This window comes from Apostichopus japonicus, chromosome 11 (genome assembly GCF_037975245.1).
Source record: "Apostichopus japonicus isolate 1M-3 chromosome 11, ASM3797524v1, whole genome shotgun sequence".
NCBI classification, from domain to species: domain Eukaryota; kingdom Metazoa; phylum Echinodermata; class Holothuroidea; order Aspidochirotida; family Stichopodidae; genus Apostichopus; species Apostichopus japonicus.
The window spans coordinates 24545210-24569088 of NC_092571.1; the positions used below are offsets into that span (position 1 = coordinate 24545210).

At 37.2% G+C, this 23879-nt stretch overlaps 1 protein-coding gene across 1 annotated transcript; it reads left to right on the forward strand.

The window, feature by feature from the left end:
* The first annotated feature begins 2205 nt into the window (after positions 1–2205).
* Positions 2206–23219, forward strand: LOC139976431 (peroxisomal bifunctional enzyme-like). The gene is made up of 18 exons (XM_071985155.1): positions 2206–2516; positions 3533–3569; positions 5170–5278; positions 5906–6044; positions 6803–6959; positions 8304–8433; positions 11274–11385; positions 12262–12349; positions 13354–13509; positions 14282–14545; positions 15036–15188; positions 15939–16007; positions 16569–16671; positions 17159–17299; positions 17872–17996; positions 18345–18442; positions 19432–19544; positions 20649–23219. The coding sequence occupies exons 1-18, from the start codon at positions 2377–2379 to the stop codon at positions 20735–20737; spliced, it is 2223 nt and encodes a 740-aa protein (XP_071841256.1). The 5' UTR covers positions 2206–2376; the 3' UTR covers positions 20738–23219.
* Positions 23220–23879: the final 660 nt, after the last annotated feature.

Sequence of the window (23879 nt, forward strand, 5' to 3'; positions counted from 1 at the left end):
AAGCAAAGGGAATCTATGCAGTCAGGTTTATGGTGTGTCTGTGACACTTGTTTGGGTCCGCAGTAGCTCAACAAAGGAGTGATGGATAGTTGGCATAGTTTGCTGCAGTGGCGTAACGATGAGCCTGGGGACTCCTGGCCCAAAGGGGCCCCCTATCAGGAGGTCCAAGCAAGCACGTCCGCAGAAATGTTGACAAGGGGGGGGGGGATCAGTAGGTCATGTAGGTGCAACACACTACTTGATACTATCTAAGCCAAGCGCCACCATCGGTTGGCACAGAGCGTCCCTTCAAATTATTTTTGCCAAAAAATACTCCTAGTTCCTTGGAAAGACACTTCCCCGGCATTTTTACACATCGGTTATTTTGAGATTTCATGTCTTAGGATTTTGACTTTCAATAAATTCAATAATGCATCAGTATTAGGGGGCCCCCTTTTGGTCGGGGCCCCCGGCTCAGCACGGTCTGAGACCATAAGAGTTCATGCTACTGCTTTGCTGTGTAGATGTATTATGGTAGGGTATGCCTATTCAAAACCCCATTGACTTACACACTAAATCATAAAAGTTATGTGGTCTCCAAGTCTAGATAGCAGTTCTCACTAGCTAAACCCAACCCATCACTGGATAGCTGACAAGTTCGCCATTCATGGCACCATCAAGTATTTGTATCATGACCATTCAGATTTCTTGCTATCAGAGCCTGAAATTTTCGTCACTTGTAAACAAACCTCCTTATAATCAGTAGTAAACAATTTTCATACACTGCTCCTGGGAGGCATAAAGGGGACTAAATTGCCTTAATTGACCCAATTTTTGCACCACTTTTTGTACTTCCATTCATGCTTTTCAATATGCAAGCCACAAAAACCAGATGCTGATGGAGAACATATTAAAGAAAGTATTGATGTTCTCCTGCTGCTTTTTGGCACTTTTCCTGAAGGATAACACTCAGGAGGACTGATATAGACTCTAATAGGAGTATGCCACCTAAAGAAAACAGATGAAATTGTTTTTAAATTCCAAAATGATACTCTTTGTAGTCGCCACAATATAAATAACAACAGAATTCTATGCAATTATCATTTTAGGTCCGTAAATATGTATTTTCTGAGAACTCATGCACATGCACTTTTTACGAAATAGATCCCAGGTCTAAGTCTGTAACAACATTTCCAGTCACCAATTTTGATACTTATCTCATACTGTGCGTAGCAGCAGTTAATTCCTAACTTTTATCTGATTATAATGCTAGTACCACTCTATACTGTTCCCTCTTTTCATGTTTTAATCCACTCGTACTGACAGTATGAGCAGTTCCTTACCTTTTGTCTGGTTCTAATGCTAATACTACTATATACTATCCTCCCATAACATGCTTCAAACCACTCGTATTGTCAGTTTGAGCAGTTGCTAACCTTTATATGATTATAATGCTAATACCACTATATACTGTTTCCTCATTTCATGCTTCAGACCACACGTACTGACAGTATGAACAGTTCTTTACCTTTATCTGATTCTAATGCTAATACCACTATATACGACTATTCTCTCATGTCATGCTTCAAACCACACGTACTGACAGTATGAACAGTTCCTAATAATTATCTGTTTCTAATGCTAATTCCACTCTAAACTGTCCTAATACAGCTCTATACTGTCTCATATCAAGCTACAGACCACATGCACTGACAATATGAACAGTTCGTAACCTTTACCTTAATACCAGTCTATACTGTCCTCTCATATCATACTTCCAAAGTACTCGTACCGTCAGTGTGAAAAGTTCCTGACCTTTTATCTGATTCTGATGCTAATACCACTGTATACAATATTATTCTCTCTTATCATGCTACATGCAGTGGCGGAGCGTCCATACAGTCAGGGGGGGGGGGCGGATGCCCCCCCCCCCCCTGACGGACTCAAATGGACTGCTGGCGCCCTTTTCAGCTTTTTACCACGTTTTAATTATTCGCGTTTATTGACTTTTTTTATTGCGCTCTCATCTTCCTATTGACATTTTTCACATTTTTATATATATATATATATATATATACACATATCTATATATATACATATATATGTAGGCTATATATCTATAGATATTTAAGAGCTTGTCTAAATTGATACAAGTTATATTGTTTACACTATTGTCTTATTTGACCGTTGATCAAGCTGCGGTGAAGTACCTTTCCGGATCAAAGGTGATGTTTGTATCATATAGTGGTATCTTAATTCATAGATATGAACACTGTGTACTATTTTGGTCAATATTATAGACAAAGTCATGCAAGAGATTTATTCCCAAAACTGGAATATTGTTCATACCTTGTGTGAGTTGGCAGAAGACAGTGTGAATTGCTCATAAAAGAAAGTATGCTGCGTTCTTGGAAAGTGCCTCTTCGTCTGACGAGGTGTTTTGCTACCACTGCAAAATGGAATCAAATGACCGAGTTGAGTGTAACCGGCAGTGTTGCTGTGATTAAATTGCAAAACCCACCAAGGAATATCATGTGGTGAGTAAATGTTAAACACTATGTAAAGCTACCAGATATTGGATGAGGGAGAGAACGACGAGCAGAGTGTGATGTCTTTAGCGAGCTTTTTTCTTAATAAATATACTTAGAAGTTGAAGGTAAATTTTAGTAATAATATTTTGGCAGTATAAATAATATATATGAAAGGTAACTTTGCTGGTAAAATCTTTTTTATGTGATGTGTATATGTGTCATCATTTATCTTTATTCAACATTTTGAACTAAAACTAGAATGATAGAGTCCACTTAAATTTTGAGAATAATCCTCTTACTAAATGTCAATTCTGGAGCTAAAATGACTTTTTGGATAACCACACATAAAGAAGATTAATTCTGAAATCATTGCTATCAAGTCTCTATTTTCGGAGGGGTGAGAGAGGGGGTGGGGGATAGAGCAGTGCTAGTTTTCTGATAAAGGTTCTTCTAGCGGTAAACAATGCATGTTGAGATGTTTGGAATATGCTCTTGTCTACAAATCTAGCTAAACAAATGATAGAAGTGTTTGAAATTCTAAATCTGCGGAATCACATGAATAGATAATCATACATGTTTGTTATAGGGCTACCGTATCTTTCTTTGAAAAGTGGAACACTGCGTCACTCCGACTTTGAAAACAATTGTGGATTCTTAGAGAGAGCTGCAAAACTCTTTACCTTCCAAATTTGTAGAGCTAACAGTTGATAAAAATCAAACGTTATTTAATATGCTATTTAATATACTTTAATGTTTTTTTTTAAATTAACAGTGATATTCTTTAACGTCGAAACGATCTTTAGAAAATCGGGACAATTTTGGTTTGCTGTGGGACAATATAGTTTTGTTGAAAACACGCGCCTATCCCAATTCATCAGTATTTATGATAACCAGCTGGTTTTGTAAACCTTTAAAGAAATATTCTTATCTGGCAATTGGTTTTTAGATATTCTGGGGTGACAGCCTACAACTCGTGTAATAATTCTTACATTGTTTTAATACTTCTTCCTCTCTTTGTGCAGTCAAGAACTTCGTGCTGGAATTGTGGACAGCATCAAGGTAATAATATCAAGTTTTCCTGTAGACAGAGCTGTTAAAAGTTGCAATGTATGTAAATGTGTATTTTAGATCCTCCTGCAAGCAGGAACTCGTGAAGAAGCCCCATTGGTTTATCAAAGCCACAAGCTGACCGAAGTCAGTCTCTTACATTCATATTTAACGTCCATGATTATGAATTGGTTCTAGGACAAAATCCCCCGGACATAATCCCCCCGGACAAAATCCCCCCCGACAAAATCCCCACGGACAAAATCTCCCCAGCCAAAATCCCCCCTGGACAAAATACCCCCAGCCAAAATCCCTCCGGTCAAAATCCCCCCAAACCAAAATCCCCCCGGACAAGATCCCCCCAGACAATATCCCCCCGACCCATACAAAGCCTGCCTGCAACAACCAGGGATGGCCCAGGTGTGACAGTCAAGGCATGGGTCATTGCACAGGTTAGGGTACCGGTCAGGGCACCGGTCAGGGGACTGGTCAGGGTACCATAGTCAGGGCACTGGCGAGCGTAACTGTGAGGGCTCCTGTTAGGGTACCTGTGAGGGTACCGGTCGGGGTACCGGTCGCGGTACCGGTTGAGGTATCGGCCGGGGTACGGGCCGGGGTTGAGGCCGGGGTACTGGTCAGGGAGCCATTGAGAGTACCAGTGGGGGTACCACTGAGGGTACCGGTCGGGGTACCGGTCGGGGTACCGGAGAGGGTACAGGAAAGGGTGTCAGAGGGTTAGGGAGAGGGTACCGGAGAGGGCATCAGTCATGGTAATGGTCAGGGTACGGGTCAGAGGACCATTCAGGGTAACCTTTAGGTACCTGTCAGTGCACCAGTCAGGGTACCGTCCATGGTACTGCTGAGGGGGCAAGTTTAACTGTGAGGCGAGGGTAACTCTGAGGGTAAGTTTCAACGTACTCGCCAGTGGGTACCGGTGGGGGTACCTGTCAGAATTGATGGGATTTTTTATAGCTTGGGGGATTTTGTCCTGGGGGATTTTGGCTAGGGGGGATTTTGTCCAGGGGGATTTTGGCCAGGTGGATTTTGTCCGGGGGGGGTTTGTCCGGGGGGTTTTGTCCGGGGGATTTTGTCCGGGGGATTTTGTCCTGTCACCTTATGGATTGTCAACAACTCTGTAACTGGACGACATATATACATTAATCTTGGAGTGACTTGAACTGCATGGGGACCTTATGATTGGAAGGCACCGGCGTTAACCACTGAGCTAACACTCCTAGGATACACAATGCAATGGTAACATCAAGACCAACATCCGTTTAACAAAGAAGACAATTATGCAACATGTTAGTCAACATGTCAATTAATTAAAGGGCAAAAATTATATGATGAGATGACATTACTTTGAAGGGATCATGTAAAGGTGTGAATTCTAGTTTCTGGTTAAAAGGTTTTCAGAGCCCGCTGCATATGTAACTACAAGATGGAAAAACTTTTTCCCATTGCAGGAGGAACGTCCATTAAGCTATTGCCAAGTTTGTGAATAATCCGTGTCGTTGTGACATTTGTATGTGAATGTCAGTTAAAATTTTAAGTATTGTTTCTGTTATCAATCACTTTGGGGAATTTCTTTGTTTTTCTCTTTTTTCAAAAGAAAGCGAACGAAAATTCATCTGTAAGGAGCATTGTTCTCCACGGAGACGGTGAGGTACTTTCAGGAGGTGCAGATATCAGTGAATTGCAAACTGGTAGGGTCCACGCAGGTGAGTAAACAGCGATCCGCAACTAATAAGGTTTCCTAATGATGTTTTTTTATTCAGGTTTCTTACCAGGCGCGTAGCCAAGGGGGAAGGAGTCGACCGCCCTCCCCCCCCCCCCCCTTGAGCATATTTTTTATGTATCGCTTGTAATTTCAAAATAGAAAATGCTTAGATGCAACTAACAAGGCCTGGGAAGTGCCATTTCCAGCGATCTGGGAGGCATTTTCGGCCAAAATTTTCTTGTACGCTTCGTGCCAACTCATGGTGGTGCTACGCTTAGATAGTTTGCATAGTCATATATACGGCTCTTTATTAATTAACATGCATCAGTAAATCAGTTCTTGTAAAATTGTCCCTTGTGTTGAATTCTTCCTAATATTAAATCATCAGAAACTGGATACTTGCATTAACAACTGCTATTTATTAAATAGAAAAAGGAAGCTTTGACAAAAAAAAGAAAGTTGCAAACAAACATACTGCAGGAGAGCTCCTGTCGGTTTTAACAAACAGAAAGAAACGTACTGCAGTAATGCCCCACCTCTCCCACTCCATGTGGTTTCATCTGCAGGCAATAGTGTTTTCTGAACTCCTCAAAGTTTTCAAGAACATTTTCTCTTTTTTCGTTTTTAGATCCCGATCTTCTGGAGATGGCAGAGACCATCGAGAGTTCTTCGAAGCCAGTAGTAGCAGCCATCCATGGAGTTGCATATGGTGCTGGATTGTTGTTGGCTCTTGGGAGTCATTATCGATTAATGGACTACAAGGCCAGGTATAGATTTAAATCAGCTTCTTAATTCATTTCTAGAGAGCATCAAAAATATTATAAAGTATCTGCAATATGCAGACAAATTACATTGCAGTTAAGTGTGAGGATAGGTAGAGGGGGGGGGGGAGGTGAGGAGGCAGAAGATGGTAGGGTAGGGTTGCAAGGAGGTTTGTTCTTTGTAAAATGGATACGAAAAGTTCATTAGTAACTATATGCACTTGGCAACGGTATGATTACTTCTGCGAATGACTCTTTGCCAATAAAAGGAGACGGAAAGGTGAAGGGGGAGGAGTGGATTGAAATAGTTTGATTCCTTCGCTTTAGTCACTATATTCTCTAGAAAAACAGCAAATAAAGAAGCAGCTTGGTACTAGAATAAAATAGTCAATTGTATAATACATCTATGTAGAAGGCAGAATTAAGAAGTTATTTAAGGCTTCGAATTCCAAGAACAGTAGCTAGCAGTATGGCTGGAATATAACTAGCAATATGCACGATTACCAGTTTGGTCAAGTATTCATGATTTAGGTTTGGATAATTGAACTGTTTTCTACAGTGGAACAGTAGAATTTGTGCTTTTAAGTTATATAATGATTAAGTGTGTTAAAACCCTGCAGCTTTGTACTTCGTTAGTTTATTTAACATTTTATTTATATTTAAGAATACTTTGATTAATTCATTAAGTATACATTTTGATATGCAGTATTATTTTAATGGTTTTTATGGTTTTTAAAACTTTTTTCCTTTTATGATTTCCCTAGAGTTTCTTTCCCAGAGGTACATGTTGGGCTAATCCCGGCATCTTCAGCCTCCCAGAGATTATCGAGGGTCACAAATATTGCCACTGCTGTCGAGATGTGTTCAACAGGCATGCCGTTATCAGCTAAGAAAGCTCTTGAGAATGGTATTGTTGACAAGGTAAGTTGTCTCAGGGAACATATTGTTAATCCAAAACTAAATTTCACTTTTAATACCACAGCTGTTCTAGTGATCAATAACGAATATGTCACAGGTTCCTAGACAAGCGTTCATCTTACTTTGTTGAGGAAAGAATCTACGATTTGAAAATTGGATCAAATCAATATAAAAGGCATTGGTGACATAACCAAAGAGGCATGGGCCCGGTGGCACCTTTTTTTTGCCATCGGTAGGGTCGTATTTGTGGGGTGCTTGAGCATTTCATTAAAATGTTTAATTTAAGAGCTCTTGCCCCTAATGTTATTCGTGCCTGTGGTTTTGGTATAGCCCTGCACTATATGAAAAAGTTTTGGGTTCGAAGGTTCAGTGTTGTTTCAAATGGTAAGACTTTCAAGATGTTAAACATTTGTTGTGATTTGTTGTGACAACTTTACATTCAGGGGTATTACTTCATATTGAGAATAGTTACAATTTTGAAACCATCAGTTTTTTATGATCAGCCCCACAGAAACACACTCAACAGCAAAATATGTTTAATACCTAATTAAAAAGAAAAAACTATTTATGATACATATAAACATTTGTTTATTATTGAACTTTTGTGGATGGAGGGTGGGGGATCTTTCAAGACTGAAAATATTTAATTTAATTATTTTACGAATGATTAGAAAGTTATGCCTTCTTACAAATCTCAATCATTTTGTATGGATCTGTTTAAAGATTATGGTTCCGTCTTTTGCAATTGTACTAAACCACATCAGACGTTTACCGTATCATAATAAAGTACCGGTAGTTCGGTCCAATGAGAGAAGATGAAGCCTTAATTGATGTGTAAGATAGAGATAACAGCCATGAACAACACCCCCCCCCCAACAGCTAAAAAAATCTTATTCCATTGAGGATATATCACAGATTTAATGTTTCTTAACACGTAAGGCTGAAGAAAGACTTGATCAAGTATAAATATGACATCATCGAGCCACTTGTTCTTCAATTTCGAATTCTTTTCTCTATTTTATTTTTATGGCAATTTTTATTTTCTATAATGGAGAAGGGTTTTGCAAATGCTTAATCTAACATATCAAAGCTGGTTACATAACCTTTAATGATGGCATTGGTTTCAGAGTCAAGACTTTTAACATTTCACCTTGAAAATATGAAAAGAAAAACAGGGAGAAAGTGCAATTTTTTAGATCATAGTGGCACTATGACATGACATATTTACAAAAAGACATCTCCCAGACACAACTTTTAAGCTAATTTGTGTCCCCTTTAAGTTGGGCATGTTAGTAACATTAATTAGTATGTTAATTATAGTTTCTTTGGTTTTAATGAATCTTCTAGGTTGTAGAGGGCGATATTTTGGCAGAGGCGATAATTTTTGCTGAGAGCGTGGAAGGAGAACCAATAGAGCCCAGGAGAGTCAGTAAGATGAAGGTTGACAAAGATGGATACAACCCAGCTTTTTTCGAGGGTAAATAAACATGTTAAAGAGATCTTTTGTTGCTGCTGTCGTGTATTGCAATGTCCTAAGCTTGACGACGATGCCCGACTAAATACAGCTCGAGATTTAGTCGTTGTAAGCTGCATTGGCATCTACAATCACCACAGCTTCGACTTATATCACTCACGGTGCGGAATAAGTTCCCATTTGCTCCCTTTATTAAAAAGGAATATACCAGCTGTAACAGTGAGTTCGTCAATCCTACGTCGATTTATCCATCGGATGACTATTTGAAACTATAGGTCACAACTGTTGAGTTAAATCGGATCCCTGTCAGTAGCTGTATGTGAATCTTTATTCTAGTTTAGTCTAGCGACCTCTCTTTAATAGTTACATTCATGTAAAGCAAGGAGGTCTATTTGAGTTTGACCTGGGTATATTCCTGGACAGCATCATTTAATTATGCAAAAACATATCAATTATGTATGTAAGTCTGCTTACTTTCATCTTAGACATATTGCTAAAGTCACGAAGTACCTGCCTCGACTTGTTCTGTTACAGCTGGTTCATTCAACCATTACATCTTGTCTTGACTATGGAAGTTCCCTCCTCCATGGATCCATACCCAAAATCCATATATGACTTTATATCTGCCAATATCTAGCTGAATAAAAACTTTATATGGTCAGATATAAATGCCATATAAAAAGACTTGATATAGGCCAACAAATGACTATTGATATGGCCATATTAAGCCAGATATAACTGGATGAAAGTGTCATCCAGATACACAAATGAAGTTTGATATGGCCATATAATGCCAGATAAGCTTGAAATAAACCTATTCCAGATATACATATTAAAGATCTGATTTATTGGTTCCAATTATAGCACACTATAGCTAGGAAAGTTTTGTGATTGCATAATCGACCTGCAACGGTCGTAAATCCACATCAGGCTCTAAGATTGCCTGCATAGCTTCTTAACACCATTAGGCTATAAGTGTAAACACCGTGTGGAAATATGTTAATGTCTACAGCGTTCACACAAAGATCCTCATACAAGATAAAATATGTGGCAGATGTTGCAGACTAATTGGTAAAAAGATATCATTTTACGACCAAGGCAGGTCGATTACGTAATCTCAAGAAACTTTTCCAGGATAGCAAGTTATATAGTTGGGTCTATACAGCATATAGTCAGATAAAGCCAAATATAACTTGATGAAATATCATCTAGATCCGTCAAATTTGACAAGGCATGTTCTGTCCTTTTTTATGGGAATGTAACTAAACAATATTCAAAATGCCATATTTTTGGCTAGGGATGGCCAATATCGACCATTCCAAAACTATTTTGCTTCTTTTTTTGTCAAAATTGGCACTCCATGTAGTTTCTCTTAATTGTTTGATTGGTCAAAAGCTTGCGGTAAATAAAACTGCAGCAATTGAAAGTGTACACTATATTGACAACAACACGAACACCAGCTCAACTTTTACCATGGTGAAACTGCCAGGAAACAGTACGTTGCCTGAAGTACCAGACAAGTGGCCAGCAAAAAGGAGAGAAAAATTCCACAGTTTGGAGAAAATCTAAGAAAATTCTTGCAAAGAAGGCAGGGCAGTTTTAAAAGCTAAACGTGAGACTGGAAATTAGCTCAGCACTAGCACTGCAGTAACTAACACGCCTAGTATAGTACTTATTTTTAGTGCCAGTGAAGAGCCAAGAACTGAATCCTGAAGGTCAGGTAGAATTTATTTATGAGAAAAGATTCGGTTGATAGTGATAGACATTGAAACTTTGAGGTCCATCGTTTTAAGGATCAATTTGTCCTAGCTCTAAACTGGATGTCAACACGTGATCTTGTTGAAAAACTGACTTGCGTTAAAAGGAAAGGACTAGGCTTAGGCTAGCTGGCTACTGTAGCCTAACTTAATCTTTGTGTATAGTTTGCCATGCCTGTGATCATTTAAAACTTATTATGAAAAAATTATACCTGGCCAAAATCTGTTAATGGTTTTATATGGAGTTTGTATCTGGCTCAGATATGGAATTTATATCTGGCCCATGTATGGATTATATCAAGTTTGATGTGGAAGATATAAAAGGAATCCATATAAAAAGCCATTTAAAGGTACGTGTATATAATTGATTATTTCTACTTTATATTACCTTTGTGAAACTTTATATGGGCAATAGCAAACTATATTTGGCCCATATATGGAATGCTGCTGCCGCACGTTTGAATACCCGGTAACAGGAAAGGGGATCACAATAGACCCATTCTAAATGAACTCCACTGGCTATACTCATTGAGTAATGAGTTGTTTTCAAACTACTGCTACTCACATATAGCTGTATCAACAAACTGGGCCATCGTACCTGTGTGATCATTATTGGAATGTATTGTCCTAGCCGTTTCGCTTCGCTGTCTGTCACTCAATTTGTTCCAACTTATGACTAAATCCCGTTTTGGCGATATGACATTCACATCTGCTTCTCCCAGACTTTGAAACTCTCTCCCACTAGACATAAGGACCGATCCATCTAATGGACTCATTTAAGCGGAACCAAAAATCTCATCTTTGTTCCCTTGAGCATACTTCGTTTTTTATTAGCATTGAACAGTTTCTTTTCGGAACTTTGCACTATATACAAATTTGACCATTAATTATACTGTTATTATCATTTGTTATAGTACTTATGCATTGCTAAAACATCATGGTAATTGGTATTAAAAGCCTATATTTTAACCCCTTTGCAAATATCATCATGCCAGCCTCTCAGACACACCTACTGTAAGCCCAAAAAATGAAATGATACTTATATATACTTGTTTAATTCTTGTGAACCATTCTCTTTTCATTTAGCTGCATGTGACAAGGTTTCAAAGCGAGCCCGGGGTGACATCACTCCGATGCTAAATGTTAAAGCAATCGAAGCAGCCGTGAACTCTGCCTCATATGAAGAGGGATTACAAAAGTATGTTACAGTCTCTCTACTCTTTCAGTTTCAAGTATATATTTACAAAGAATTAAAGGCATTGAAGACTCGCCCCAAAAGGCGTGCCGCCCTCTGGAAAAGTTAACTTTCCGTTGCTTGCAAGTGAACTTTTCTTCTTGTCGCTACAACATGCAGACAGTAATGAAACGTGATACACTGTTATCTTTATCTGGACCTGAGATATCCATCGCTGCTATGTACACTGTGTTGTGGGTATTGACTGTAGCTGCATGTACTGACTGTACACTAGTGACTAATTACCGATGGTAGCAAGCTGTGTTGTATTTTCTGGGATCGATGGTGGTGTCTAACACTTCTGTTACACCTCATTTGAAACTAGGTCAGATTAACGGCATCAGACGTTTCTTTGTGGGCGAGTCTTCACTCCCTTTAAATTGAACTGAAAAGTTTTCTGGTGAAGGAAAGATGGCATTTTAAACTGAAAAGTAAAGCATTTTAAACTGAAAAGAAAAATTTGCCGTAAATTTGTTGCACATGCATATATATATTAAAATAACCTCTGCTTATGTTGAATACACAGAGTTGATAAAATATTTTGTGAATTTTCATAATGTTTTACCTGGCAACAGAGTAGCATCATCAAGGCAAATGAGCTTAAAATTTCTTTGTCTCAGTTTCTCAATTTATGAACTCATTTACCCACAGAGAATATGATAATGTCCTTAAAATTGAAAGAAAAAATATCGGAAGCCTTGAAAATGACACATTATAAAGCAAACCCATGAAATTTAACACATCTTAAAGCTGTCAAAAACAACTTGAAGATTTTGAAAGCAAAAGGAAAGATCGTGAAGAATCATTTCTCAATAACGAATTTTCAATCATTTGTTACAGGGAATTGGAATTGGTCTTAGCTCTATTTCCTGCTGAACAGAGTAGAGCCCTTCAGTATGTCTACTTCAGCGAGCGCAAACTTCTCAAGGTTTGTCATAATTTCCTCCTTTATACATAAAACCATCATTGAATTCTCATTGGTTATTCTACAGGTGTGAGCAAAATGTGATTACCATGGCAGGCCATACGCGTAACAATTTCGGGATGATGGGAAACAATCAGAACCCATTTTCTTTGGAAAAAACACACACAAACAAACACCCATGGGAACCTCTCTATAGTACATCATTGTCTTGTTAAACCTGCATGTCACTTTTAATCCACTGCAATCACCTTGCCAAAGGGCTACTGTATACAAGTTCTGCCCGGGCTTTAAATTGATAAAAATGCCCATCTATCATTGTAGCTTTAGCATTATGTATGTATGTACATGTATGTATTGTATGTATTTTAGATCCTCCTGCAAGCAGGAACTCACGAGGAAGCCGTCATTGGCTTATCAAAGCCGCAAGCTGACCGAAGTCAGTCTCTTAGATTCATAGTTCAACGTCCATGATTATGAATTGTCAATTGTCAACAACTCTGTAACTGGACGACATACATTAATCTTGGATTGACTTGTACTCTGGACCTTATGATTGAAAGGAACCAACGTTAACCACTGAGCTAACACTCCATTGTGTGAGGTGTGAAGTGAGGGAGCTAGAATGAAGTGCAGCCCTGGGCAAATTTAATGCCCATGCGTTATCATTTGACCCAAAGATGAGCTTTAATTTATTTTTAAGAAAAATGAATCCGACACCATAAACCACCTTTTTAGGTTAAAATAAAAATTTCTGCCATATCACTGGTACTATAAAGTTGTACAGTCCACACTCAGACGACAAGGAAACAAGTTGTAACTTATTTTGTGGTTACTGACATATATTCTGACTCTTTCAGTTGTGCTGCTAGCTTGCTGTCATAAATTTTTTGGTGACTTTCATGTTTTGGTATTCCAAAGATTTTTTTTTTTATAAATGTGTGAAAAGGGTAAAAAAAAATTGACAGATGTAGTTACTTCACTTGTGTTCTTATTATTTCTATCTTCAGTGGGAGACACCAGGCGGTGAGGTCAGTTACAAGAACACCACCCCAAAGGTGGTCAAGGAGGGTGCGGTCATCGGAGGTGGTACCATGGGGTCTGGTATTGCAATCTGTTTCATCACCAATGGGATACCAGTGAAACTGGTGGAGGCAAATCAAGAGGTTTTTTGTCTTATTTTTTTTGTGATCATCACCGCCATTGTCATCATCATCATTATCATAACTATGCATGAGGTAGTAATAGGCATTTAACTTCATTTTTCCTGTATCTAATAATTGAATGAAGGTTAAATTGAAATAACTTGGTTTGATAGAAGTAAATGCATGACATTTTTGCTTTCTGTTCTTGAAAAATCTTATCCAATTATCTAATTATCTGTCGATATGAGATCATTATAGACTTTCCACTGGCAAAGTTAATTCAAAATCAAATTAGTTTATACCTACTGTATCTTATATTTGCAATGTGTTACCAGTGGCTCACATCCACACCAATATTTTAGTTATATTTTGATGAAACTTGGATGGAAAAAAGTCTGAGTAAACTCTTTAAACTTATGTACTTCATATATGGAATAATTCCTTTTCTTTGCACAAGGCAACCTACTTTTGATTCCATGCCGATGGCAAAAGGAATCTATATGATTTTTACTTCCATGCTGTCATGATGCATGTTTTTGTGTGTGTGAGAGATGGCTGGTCTGTAACACAACTCAAAAAGGACAGTTGTGGATGAACTTCATATTAGGTGCATGTAGATGCACTATGTTTAGTACAAGCTCTTTTATATTGTAATTAGTGGAGCTCAACAGAGGTTTAAGTCTGAAAAACCTTGTAGTATTTAAACCAGGCTTTCTGTTTATGAGTGCATGGGAATCTAGTGAGCATTAATCTTGATCAAATCTTAATCCGTTTCTTAATTCTTGTACATCAGAGTTTGGATAAGACTTTGTCGGGAATTAAAAAGATCATCCAGAGAAATGTGGATACAGGGAGAATTTCTCAAGTCAAAGCCGATCAGCACCTGTTGTTGCTCCAAGGAACTCTGGATTATAATGACCTGAAGGGTTCTGATATAGTCATCGAAGCGGTTTACGAAAGCATGGACTTGAAAAAACAGATCTTTGAGCGTCTCGATCAAATATGCAAACCTGAAGCGATCCTTGCCAGTAATACCTCCGGACTGAATATTGATGAGGTAGGTGTTTCTATGTGTCATGACTATTATAACTAATTTATGCATTTATTTCATGAACAGTGACAAATGCATGTGACCATCATTTGGTGATGTGTGCAGAGAATGTTGTTTTAATGTTGTTATTTATCAACATCATGAACAAAAGAGTGACATGGAAGTTACATACAAACATTAGAATAGTATTTTTATATAATTCAATATACATTCATAGTAGAATAGCTGACCTCTTGAATAAGCTCTGTCTTGTACAACTTCCTTTGCTGTTCTATAATCTACATTTCAAACAGGGAACCATCGGCACATGTCAATTTAATTAAATCTCATGAAAACACAAATATGAAACTTCCTATGGAGAAAAATCATGTGCGTAGGAGCTTGTAGCCAACCATTGGAGGGGAAAAGGGGATTCCAATAAATGCCAACCAGAATTCCCAGATGTAGAACACTGGACTTTGCCAAATTTAGCAAATTTATTAAATTTCATTTTCAGTTGGCAGATATGACTTCCAGACCAGATAAAGTTGTTGGGACACATTTCTTCTCGCCTGCTCATATCATGAAACTCTTGGAGAATGTAAGAGGAAGACAGACTTCACCTGAAACCATGGCAACAGTCATGGAACTTGGAAAAAATCTTCAAAAGGTATCATTTTTCCTGCCACCAGCAAATCATTGTTCGTTTTATATTTATTTCTGTTTGAATTGATGATATATTGCTTCACAAAAATTGGACAAAGGTAAGAGAAATAGCACTAATAATCTTGATACATCTGAGCTTGTGCAATATTTTGTTGACTTTGAAAAAGACCTTGCCAGGAATGCAATATCCGAGCCTGCTTTGGAATGATCAGTTTGGGAAGGCTTGTTTTTTAAAAACACATTTTTGTCATATTTCTGACTTACCTCCTGTTGAACTTTTTTATACTGGAAGCATCTTCCCTGATGCACTTTTTTCACCTGCTCACTAGTAACAATCAATTTGTTTGCAACTCAGTGCATGATTGCAATAAACACATGTGAAACAGACATTATGCATGCATTGATGTATACCCACTGGTTGCCTGCCAGAGCTTGCATCCATGCATATAATGCAGCCTAGTAGCACATGGATAATGCATTTTAATCTTACAAGTCGTACATTAATGGTGGAAAGTGTTCACGAACAAGGCTCCAATTACCTGCAAATATGACTTGATTGTAAAACTGCTTTTGTGAAATTTGGAACTAATATTAGTCAGAGCGTGTTAACTTTTATTCATTTTGATAAATTTTATTACAGAGACTTCTACTAAGCACTCTGTAAGCAGTTAACAGCTTTGTGTCATTTTTATCAACTTAAATTAAACAAACAGAATGTTTATTTTGACTACTTCAATTAATTTCCTCTTTTCAGATCTCAGTCCTTGTTGGAAATTGTCCTCACTTTGTAGGAAACAGAATGCTTGAACCGTATGGATTGGAGGTAAGGTGGTATAAGCAATATATTTTAGTTTTGTACACCCTTTGAATCTATTAGCTTCACATGCTGGTCAGATTTTTCTCTCTTTTCTGGAATATTTATAACAAACACCACAGATATTGCTGTAGCAACATCTATGGGGGTCACAGACAAACGACATTTGTTTGCCCAGAAGAAAAATTCTTAGCACGGATGTCAACTTTCTTGCAAGGTTTTTAATCTCACCCTTCCTTCCCCCTCTCCCTTCCCCTCCCACATGACCAAACCTGGCACAATGCATATGGCTCAGCCTCTGAATATGTTAAACAAATTTACTTTACTTTTAATAGTTTAAGTATATCCTGTAGAATGCCTTGCTACGGTATTTAACGTGAGTGTATCTTATGAGGCGCCGTTTATAACAATAATTATTAAATTAATATTTATTAAAATAAATATGCTGTAGAATAAATCATTATGAACTTGTTATGTTATGCATTAGATGGAGGATATAGAACCAAACTGAACTTCGAAGTATGATCATGAAATATTGTCACAGTATCTGTCCTGGTTTTTTCTTTTTAGAGTTGTTACCTTCTAGAAGAGGGCGCTCTTCCTCACGAAGTGGATCAGGTAATGGAGGATTTGGGTTTTGCAATGGGTATCTTTAAAGTAGCTGACTTAGCAGGTGAGTAACTTATCGATAAATTATGGGAAATTACACATAACGTTTGTAACAAGCAAGAAAAACACCCATTCAGCTCATACATTCTCGGATGAAGTGATTGGCTGAATCCGACTATAATTGTTAATCAAAATTTTCTTGGAGTAACTAAATAACCAAAACTCCCCCCTAGCAGCTGAGAAGTTTTTTTTGTTGTTGTGTAGGATGAGGGCTCGATAATCGTTCACATGCAATTAAAGATTGGTTTCATGTTTTATTTAATTTCTTTATTGTTTTTGTCTTGGTTCATTTATTTGACTGTGTTGGTAAGCAGAGTTAAGTGGGAATGTGAAAACAACATTTGTTAAATTGTTTGATTTCAGACAAGCTGAATATTAGAAACGTTACTGTCAGTGAATTATCACAGGTCAAAGACCAGTTTGCACATACAGAAATAATATTTATACCTGTTTATACCTGCTACTGTCATCTTATTGTACCTTGATTGCAGGCAACGATGTTGGTTACAAAAGTCGAAAGGACTTTGGCTTCATCACGAGTGATGGGCAACAAGATCGATTCAGATTGGGGCGACGGTATTGTCCAATCAGTGACTATCTGGTAGAGAAAGGTCGCTTTGGTCAAAAAGTTGGTGAGTAGTCAATGTATTTTTTGAAGTTTGTATAAGATGACGTTTCTTCAGGCAGTTTTTGTCTTGGCATAAAAGTGCTCTGTATTTTGTATCCAGAATATAAGGGGATGTTGGAGAGCTTCCTGTGAGAAATATAGATTGTTGAGGAAAAGACATGTAGGGAGAACAAGAAGATACCAATGTCTTACAATACATTGTGACATTGGAAATGAAGGGGGGGGGGGGGGGTAGTTGGGGCGGGATGGATTAGGAGAGATAATATTTTGTATGTTCGTGATTGACATGATTTAGGAGATGGTTAAATGGAGAGGGGGTAAAAGACTGGGGGCGGGTACGTAGTGGAGGGGATATGAAATAGAATAAAGTAACCAATGTGTACTTAATGGAGATGATTAATCTCACTCAAAAGTCATTCCCTCCCACCCACAAATCACAGGTTTCCAACCTGTGATTTGTAAGCTATAAGACGTTACAAATGATCTGCTTTTTTTAGCCAATTATCACTTGACATTTCTTTTAAGAATAAGTTGATAATGTATATGACAGTATCTGTGGGACCTCTCTAACTACAGGCAAAGGTTTTTACGACTATGGAAAGCCTGGAGGTCGTGTCCCACAGCCAGATCCAGAAGTGGAACAATTAATTATCGAAGAAAGTAAAAGAGCTGGAATCAAGAGGAGAAGAAAACCCCCCCAGGTTGGTTGGTTATACTTTAAAATTTTAGATATTTACTATTTAATAGGTGTTGATGTGTCATAAAGTGAAGAGAGGGGAGAGGGGGTTAGGTTCCTAAATTTGTGAAGTTTGCAGTTTCCTTGGTAACTTTAGCTTATGTAGGTAAACCTAAGCCATGATTTTAATTTTTTATAATAAACACGCAAACATTTGGTCGCCATTTATATCCAAGATGCATGCGGTTTATATAATATTGATTGGAGTATGATTCTAGCTAGTCAGGAGAATTGCATTCCAAATGAAATGAAGGGAGCATCATTACCACCATGCACCTTTAACAGGGTTTTGGTTTGGGATTGACTTTTGTAGGAAATTCTAGAACGCTGCCTATACCCTCTAATAAATGAAGGATTCAAGATTCTGGAGGAAGGGATTGCATCTCGAGAGGAGGATATTGACATGATATGGTGAGAAAGGGAGATTTGATCTAAGCCTTGATGAACTAGTAAGGCATTAGGAGGGGTACTTCACCCCCTTCCTTGTCCCCCTCCCCTCCCCAACTCAATTTCCACATCACCCACCATTTGTCCAAATTGTCAAGTAAAAGTGTAAAAAAGTCTCTTCACAAGTTGAAATCTCTGCAGTGGATTCTTCACAACATCGTTGCACTTGGAGCTCCCCTCCTTTGAATAATTTTGTATATATTTTATATTAAATGGATTATATGAATATTTATACGTAGTCCATAAATGGGTGGGGCATATACACGGAAGGGAACCCAAGGGCCCGGTGCCCCTCGTGAAGTGTTTTAATAGCACTAAAAAATAAAAATAACAAAACCGTTTATTTTGATCAAAATTGGTACATATCTTTGTTTGCGTATTCCATATACACTCTACCACTGATGTCTTATATACTGTTATTTTGATAGCCATTTCAATATCTAACAATATATCCCCCCCCACCCCACCACCACCCTCACCTTTCTTTCCCCATCTCCTTTTGAGAATAATTGGATCTACCATTGTACCTACTCCATAAATGTATGCATGTATGTATTTTAGATCCTCCTGCAAGCAGGAACTTGCGAAGAACCCATCATTGGCTTTTCAAAGCTGCAAGCTGACCGAGGTCATTCTCTTTAGATTCATATTTAACGTCCATGGTTATTAATTCTCAATTGTCAACAACTCTGTAACTGGACGACATACATTAATCTTGGAGTGACTCAAACTCGGGACCTTAAATGATTGAAAGGCAACGGCGGCGTTAACCACTGAGCTATCAGTGTCAACCACTGAGTTAACCACTGAGCACTCCCTGGAGTGTAAGGAAATGGAGTAATAAATGGAGTAACTTTCTGAATGAAACATAATTTAATTATTGATCATGGTTGGATATATCAGTCACCATAGTTGTACCTCATTAAGTTAAACCTTTCATCTTTACCTCCAAGGTTGTACGGATACGGTTGGCCGAGGCACACAGGAGGACCGATGCACTACGCCAGGAATTCCGTCGGCCTTGGAAAAATTTACAAACGCCTCCATTACTACCAGGCTCTACATCGTGAGTATTTTTTCCAGTTTGGTACACATTAATACTGAAAGAATGTTAAAAAATATGCTCAAATTCAGGTTTTCTGTCAAATAAATTGCTATCAGAACTTAAAAGCAGCGCTCTGTGTTTGGGTGCCAAAGTATGACACACAGGCGGAGTGTGTATTCCATAATTTGGAACAAGTTCTTGGCCTATAATTCACTGGAATGAATAAATAATAACAAGAAATATTCAAACACATGGCCTTCGTAATAAAATAATTATAACACTTACCATTACTTAATGACCAGTCTCAATACTTCCGAGCAAGTAAAGTTACAGCAAATTCATCAAACCTTTGATAACAGCAATTAGTGCATCTTATCTAAACAATGGCAGTGAAGGAAGTGACCACCAAGGTAATTTATACCACATGACCCTATGTACCGTCTCACGTACACAGCACGAATATGTACACCTGTTGCAACATGCATGACAATATAAAACATAATACTTTTACAGAAGGACAGCAGGTGACTCCTGAACTTGTGTTTGCCATTAAAACTTAAATTAAAATAGATTAACTTAATTGAAACCCTAATAACCATATCTTAGAGAAATATGTTTTCCTTCTGTGTAAGAGCATCAGTCACGTGACTAGAAGAGTTATGTAAATTAGTGTGCTTTCCTCTCACTACCTGATCCACTTGCTGGACTAAAGAGCTTCTTGAGAGACAAAGGAGTGACCCAAGGATTACATTCAGGAAATAAACTATCCTCAGCTCCTAGATAAAACTTAATCTGTGTTAGAATGGTACTGCATTTAGCCTGTATATTGTGTATGTATGGTACAGTGGAGAACAGAGTAACAGCTGAACTGGAAATAAATATAATTCTTTTCTCTCAACTCTTATTAGTTTTTGCACATTCAGCACCCATAAAGCGCATGGAACAACTTTTGTTGGAGTCTGCGCTTGATAAGACTAGTTATTATTATTATTATTATATACAATTTTCACTCCACTACATGACAAAGGTCAACTCCACATGCTGTTTGCTAAAACTTATGAAGTGCATGCACATTAATATTTTTATCGATATTTATATTTTGAATTTACTTTTATTGCACCACAGCTACTGTGCCCCACTGGAAACCAAGCAAACTACTCGCTTCAGAGGCATGTAAGAACGAGGGAGTAATTTATAGCCTGAGCAATCGATGAAGCGTCAAAATAGCCAACGCCCGCAGCTAGTGTGGTTAACAATTCCTGGCCAACCTTTACAGTATTAGTCAAAATACATAAATTAACAGGTGATCAACCAAAGAAAATCTCCTAGATTCTATTCAAACTAGACATTAATAATGTAATTTATCATTATTTCCCTCTAGTTTCTCACCAAGAAAGTTGTTCATGCTACTTTGTGCAGGAGGAAATTGTCCATGACATTTTAACCATTTTCTCTATTATTATGAAATCAAACTTAACTGTCTTTCTCATAATGTTCTGGTATCTTTTGGTTACTAGAATTTTATTAGAATGTTTTTTTAGTACATTTGGCCTTTGTTTTTTTATTTTTTGTTATAAAATTTGAATGAAAATACTTTTGATTTTGGGCGTTATAGTCTAATTCTTAAGTGTGATGTTCATTTGTGTCTTTGTTCTGCTGGGTAGGTTGTCAGAGTTAAAAGTCAGTCCACTTTTGTTATTTCCATTTCTTTTATAAACTTTCATATTTTTTTAAACTTTCTTTTATGGCAATATGTATTCTGATAAAAGAATAAAGAATATATATTTTCAATTATTATTTTACATGTTTGGTATCATGCCCCCCTTCCCTGACACTTATTTTCTGCACAGTTTTAACTGTGTATAATAAATAAGTCTACTCTGTGCAAAGTCATTTTTTACCACCTTTAAAGATCATCATCGTTCACCCGAAAATTGTAGCACGCTAAAAATTGCTAGAAGTTTTCAAAAAGTACCGTCCTACAGGCTTTGCTACTCCATATCATTTCCAGATATGTAGATTAGGGTTTGTTTAAACCTAAATGATTGAGTGTAAATGCAAAATGTTTTTGAGGATAGTAATTAAAGTATTTGTTGAAATCAGAGCTCAAGTGACCATTATTTGAATTTTAAGTATGTTTTGAGGATAGTACTGATGACCTTAGATAAGCTGCATTTTGAGTTTACTTGCTCAACACAATCTGGTGGCGCTATAGAAATTATAGGTTAAAAGGAATGACTGTGTATCTTTAATACTTAAGTTCCCCAAAAATTGAACAAAGTAGACAAAACTTCTTTAAAGGCTTGTCAGTGAAAGATAAAGCATAATAATATTCAGAGTGTTGGACAGAAAAAAAAATACATTTTTTTGCTTTAAGGAATTTTTCGGTGTCGGGTAAACTGGCTAATAACTCTATTATTTAGAACAGCCAAAAATGGTTGTACCCCACATACATATTCTAAATTACAGTGTAAAATGTTCCATGTTCATATCACCTGACTTGGTTCGAGTGATACAAAGTCATATTGGACTCAAACATGAAACGCAGCTTTTCAGGTATTTCAAAGATTTTGCCAAAGAAGTTTGAGACTGAAATTTTGTTCTTTTCTAAATTGTCATGTAAAATTATCTTTGATCAAATTTTGTTCTTAAAATTGAAGTAATTTGATGCAATTACTAGCTTATTATTATTAATCCAAATATTCAACACAGGAACATATATGAATGAAAAGAAAACAAAGACAATTTATGTACAAAAATACTTTTGAAGCATTTATTTGTTTTCACCTCTTATATAATACTATAGAGACTAACATGCCTCTTGATATTAATAATTTACAACTTTCTGCTTACAAACAGTAAACAAAACTTTCTCTTTACTAACAGTAATTGTGAGTCAGTTTAAACCTTGACCATGTTAAACTCTGTCTCTTTGTGGAAAGTGAAATTAAGAGCAAATGATTAACAGGTATATTCTGCATTTCCAGATAATTCTACCACCAAGCACTTAAATCATAATTCCACATAAAAAGCAACAAATTTATGTCCAATTTGGGCAGTAATACAATTGTATAACATAATCTAGTGATATTTGTTATAGGAGAATATACAGAGAAACAAAAGGAAGGTGCACTCATTTGTGTCTTAATGAAGGCTTTGTTTCTCAGCCAGTGTGATACCAACAATGTCATAAAATTATTGAGTACCAAAACTGTTCAAAGGATGCTGCAAATGTGTTTCATATTCTGGAAACTTTGTGGCCAGTTAATAGCAGATCTAGCAAATTATGTGTCACTATATAGTCCCTTTAATTGATCCAACCACACAGCAAATCAGCAATGCTTTTGATTTAGAGGTAGTTAAATATGAAAAAGGTACAAGAAAATAGCATGATGACTTCTTCTTTACAAATTAATATTTCAGACATGATTTTCAAACAAATCTTACACTCATTTAGAAAGTAATAGCACAATGCATTCTGGGAAAGATAAGACATGGTCAAAAAGATTTCATTGACATGATCGCCATAGAAACCAAACTTCAGATGTGCATATACTGTACCCAAACGTTTTTTAACATCAGTTCAACTAAAGGGTGAAACTGATTGAAGTTTGGATATTGCATATTTTTCTTAAAAATATACAAATTTATACATGAATTTCTGACATCTTAGTACATTTCTATAGCCCAAGTAGCATACAGACCACAACAAGAGCCCAAGGGCACTGTGGTTCCTTGCTTGGGGTATATGACAATACACATAATATTATCGAGCAAGATTGGGCTGAAATAGTCCAAGTAATTGTGGTCCTACATGTTCCCATAAAGTAACCAACACTATAGCCAACACTTTTGTGATCACAAAATGTGACCGGATTTTTTATCAAAAGGCACTTTTGAGATCTAAATATGGCGTCGCAAATGTAAGAAATATAAGAGACCTACAAGCGTGTCAACAGATATGATAACAATGGTGACCTCAGATGACATGACCTTTAAGTTTCAAAATGTTCCACCACCCCATTCACAACTTGTCCCAAAATATCAACCATGTCACACCTTGGCATTGAGATTTAATTGCATTAAATGTCAAAAAATTAACTTTGAACTTGTATGTAACTTCACACACAAAGGTCACCCGGAGGTCAACCAATTGACATTTTTGATCGGTGAGACCTAAATAGAGCATGACTGTAAAAAATTCAAACATTTTTCCTTTGCCCATTTTCTCCCCCATAATACTACTTTTTTAACATTAGCTGACCTTTGGTGACCTTGGATCACATGACCGTTAAGTTTGAAAATATTCCCCTATACCATTTGCAACTTGTCCAAAAAAATCAACCTTGTCACACC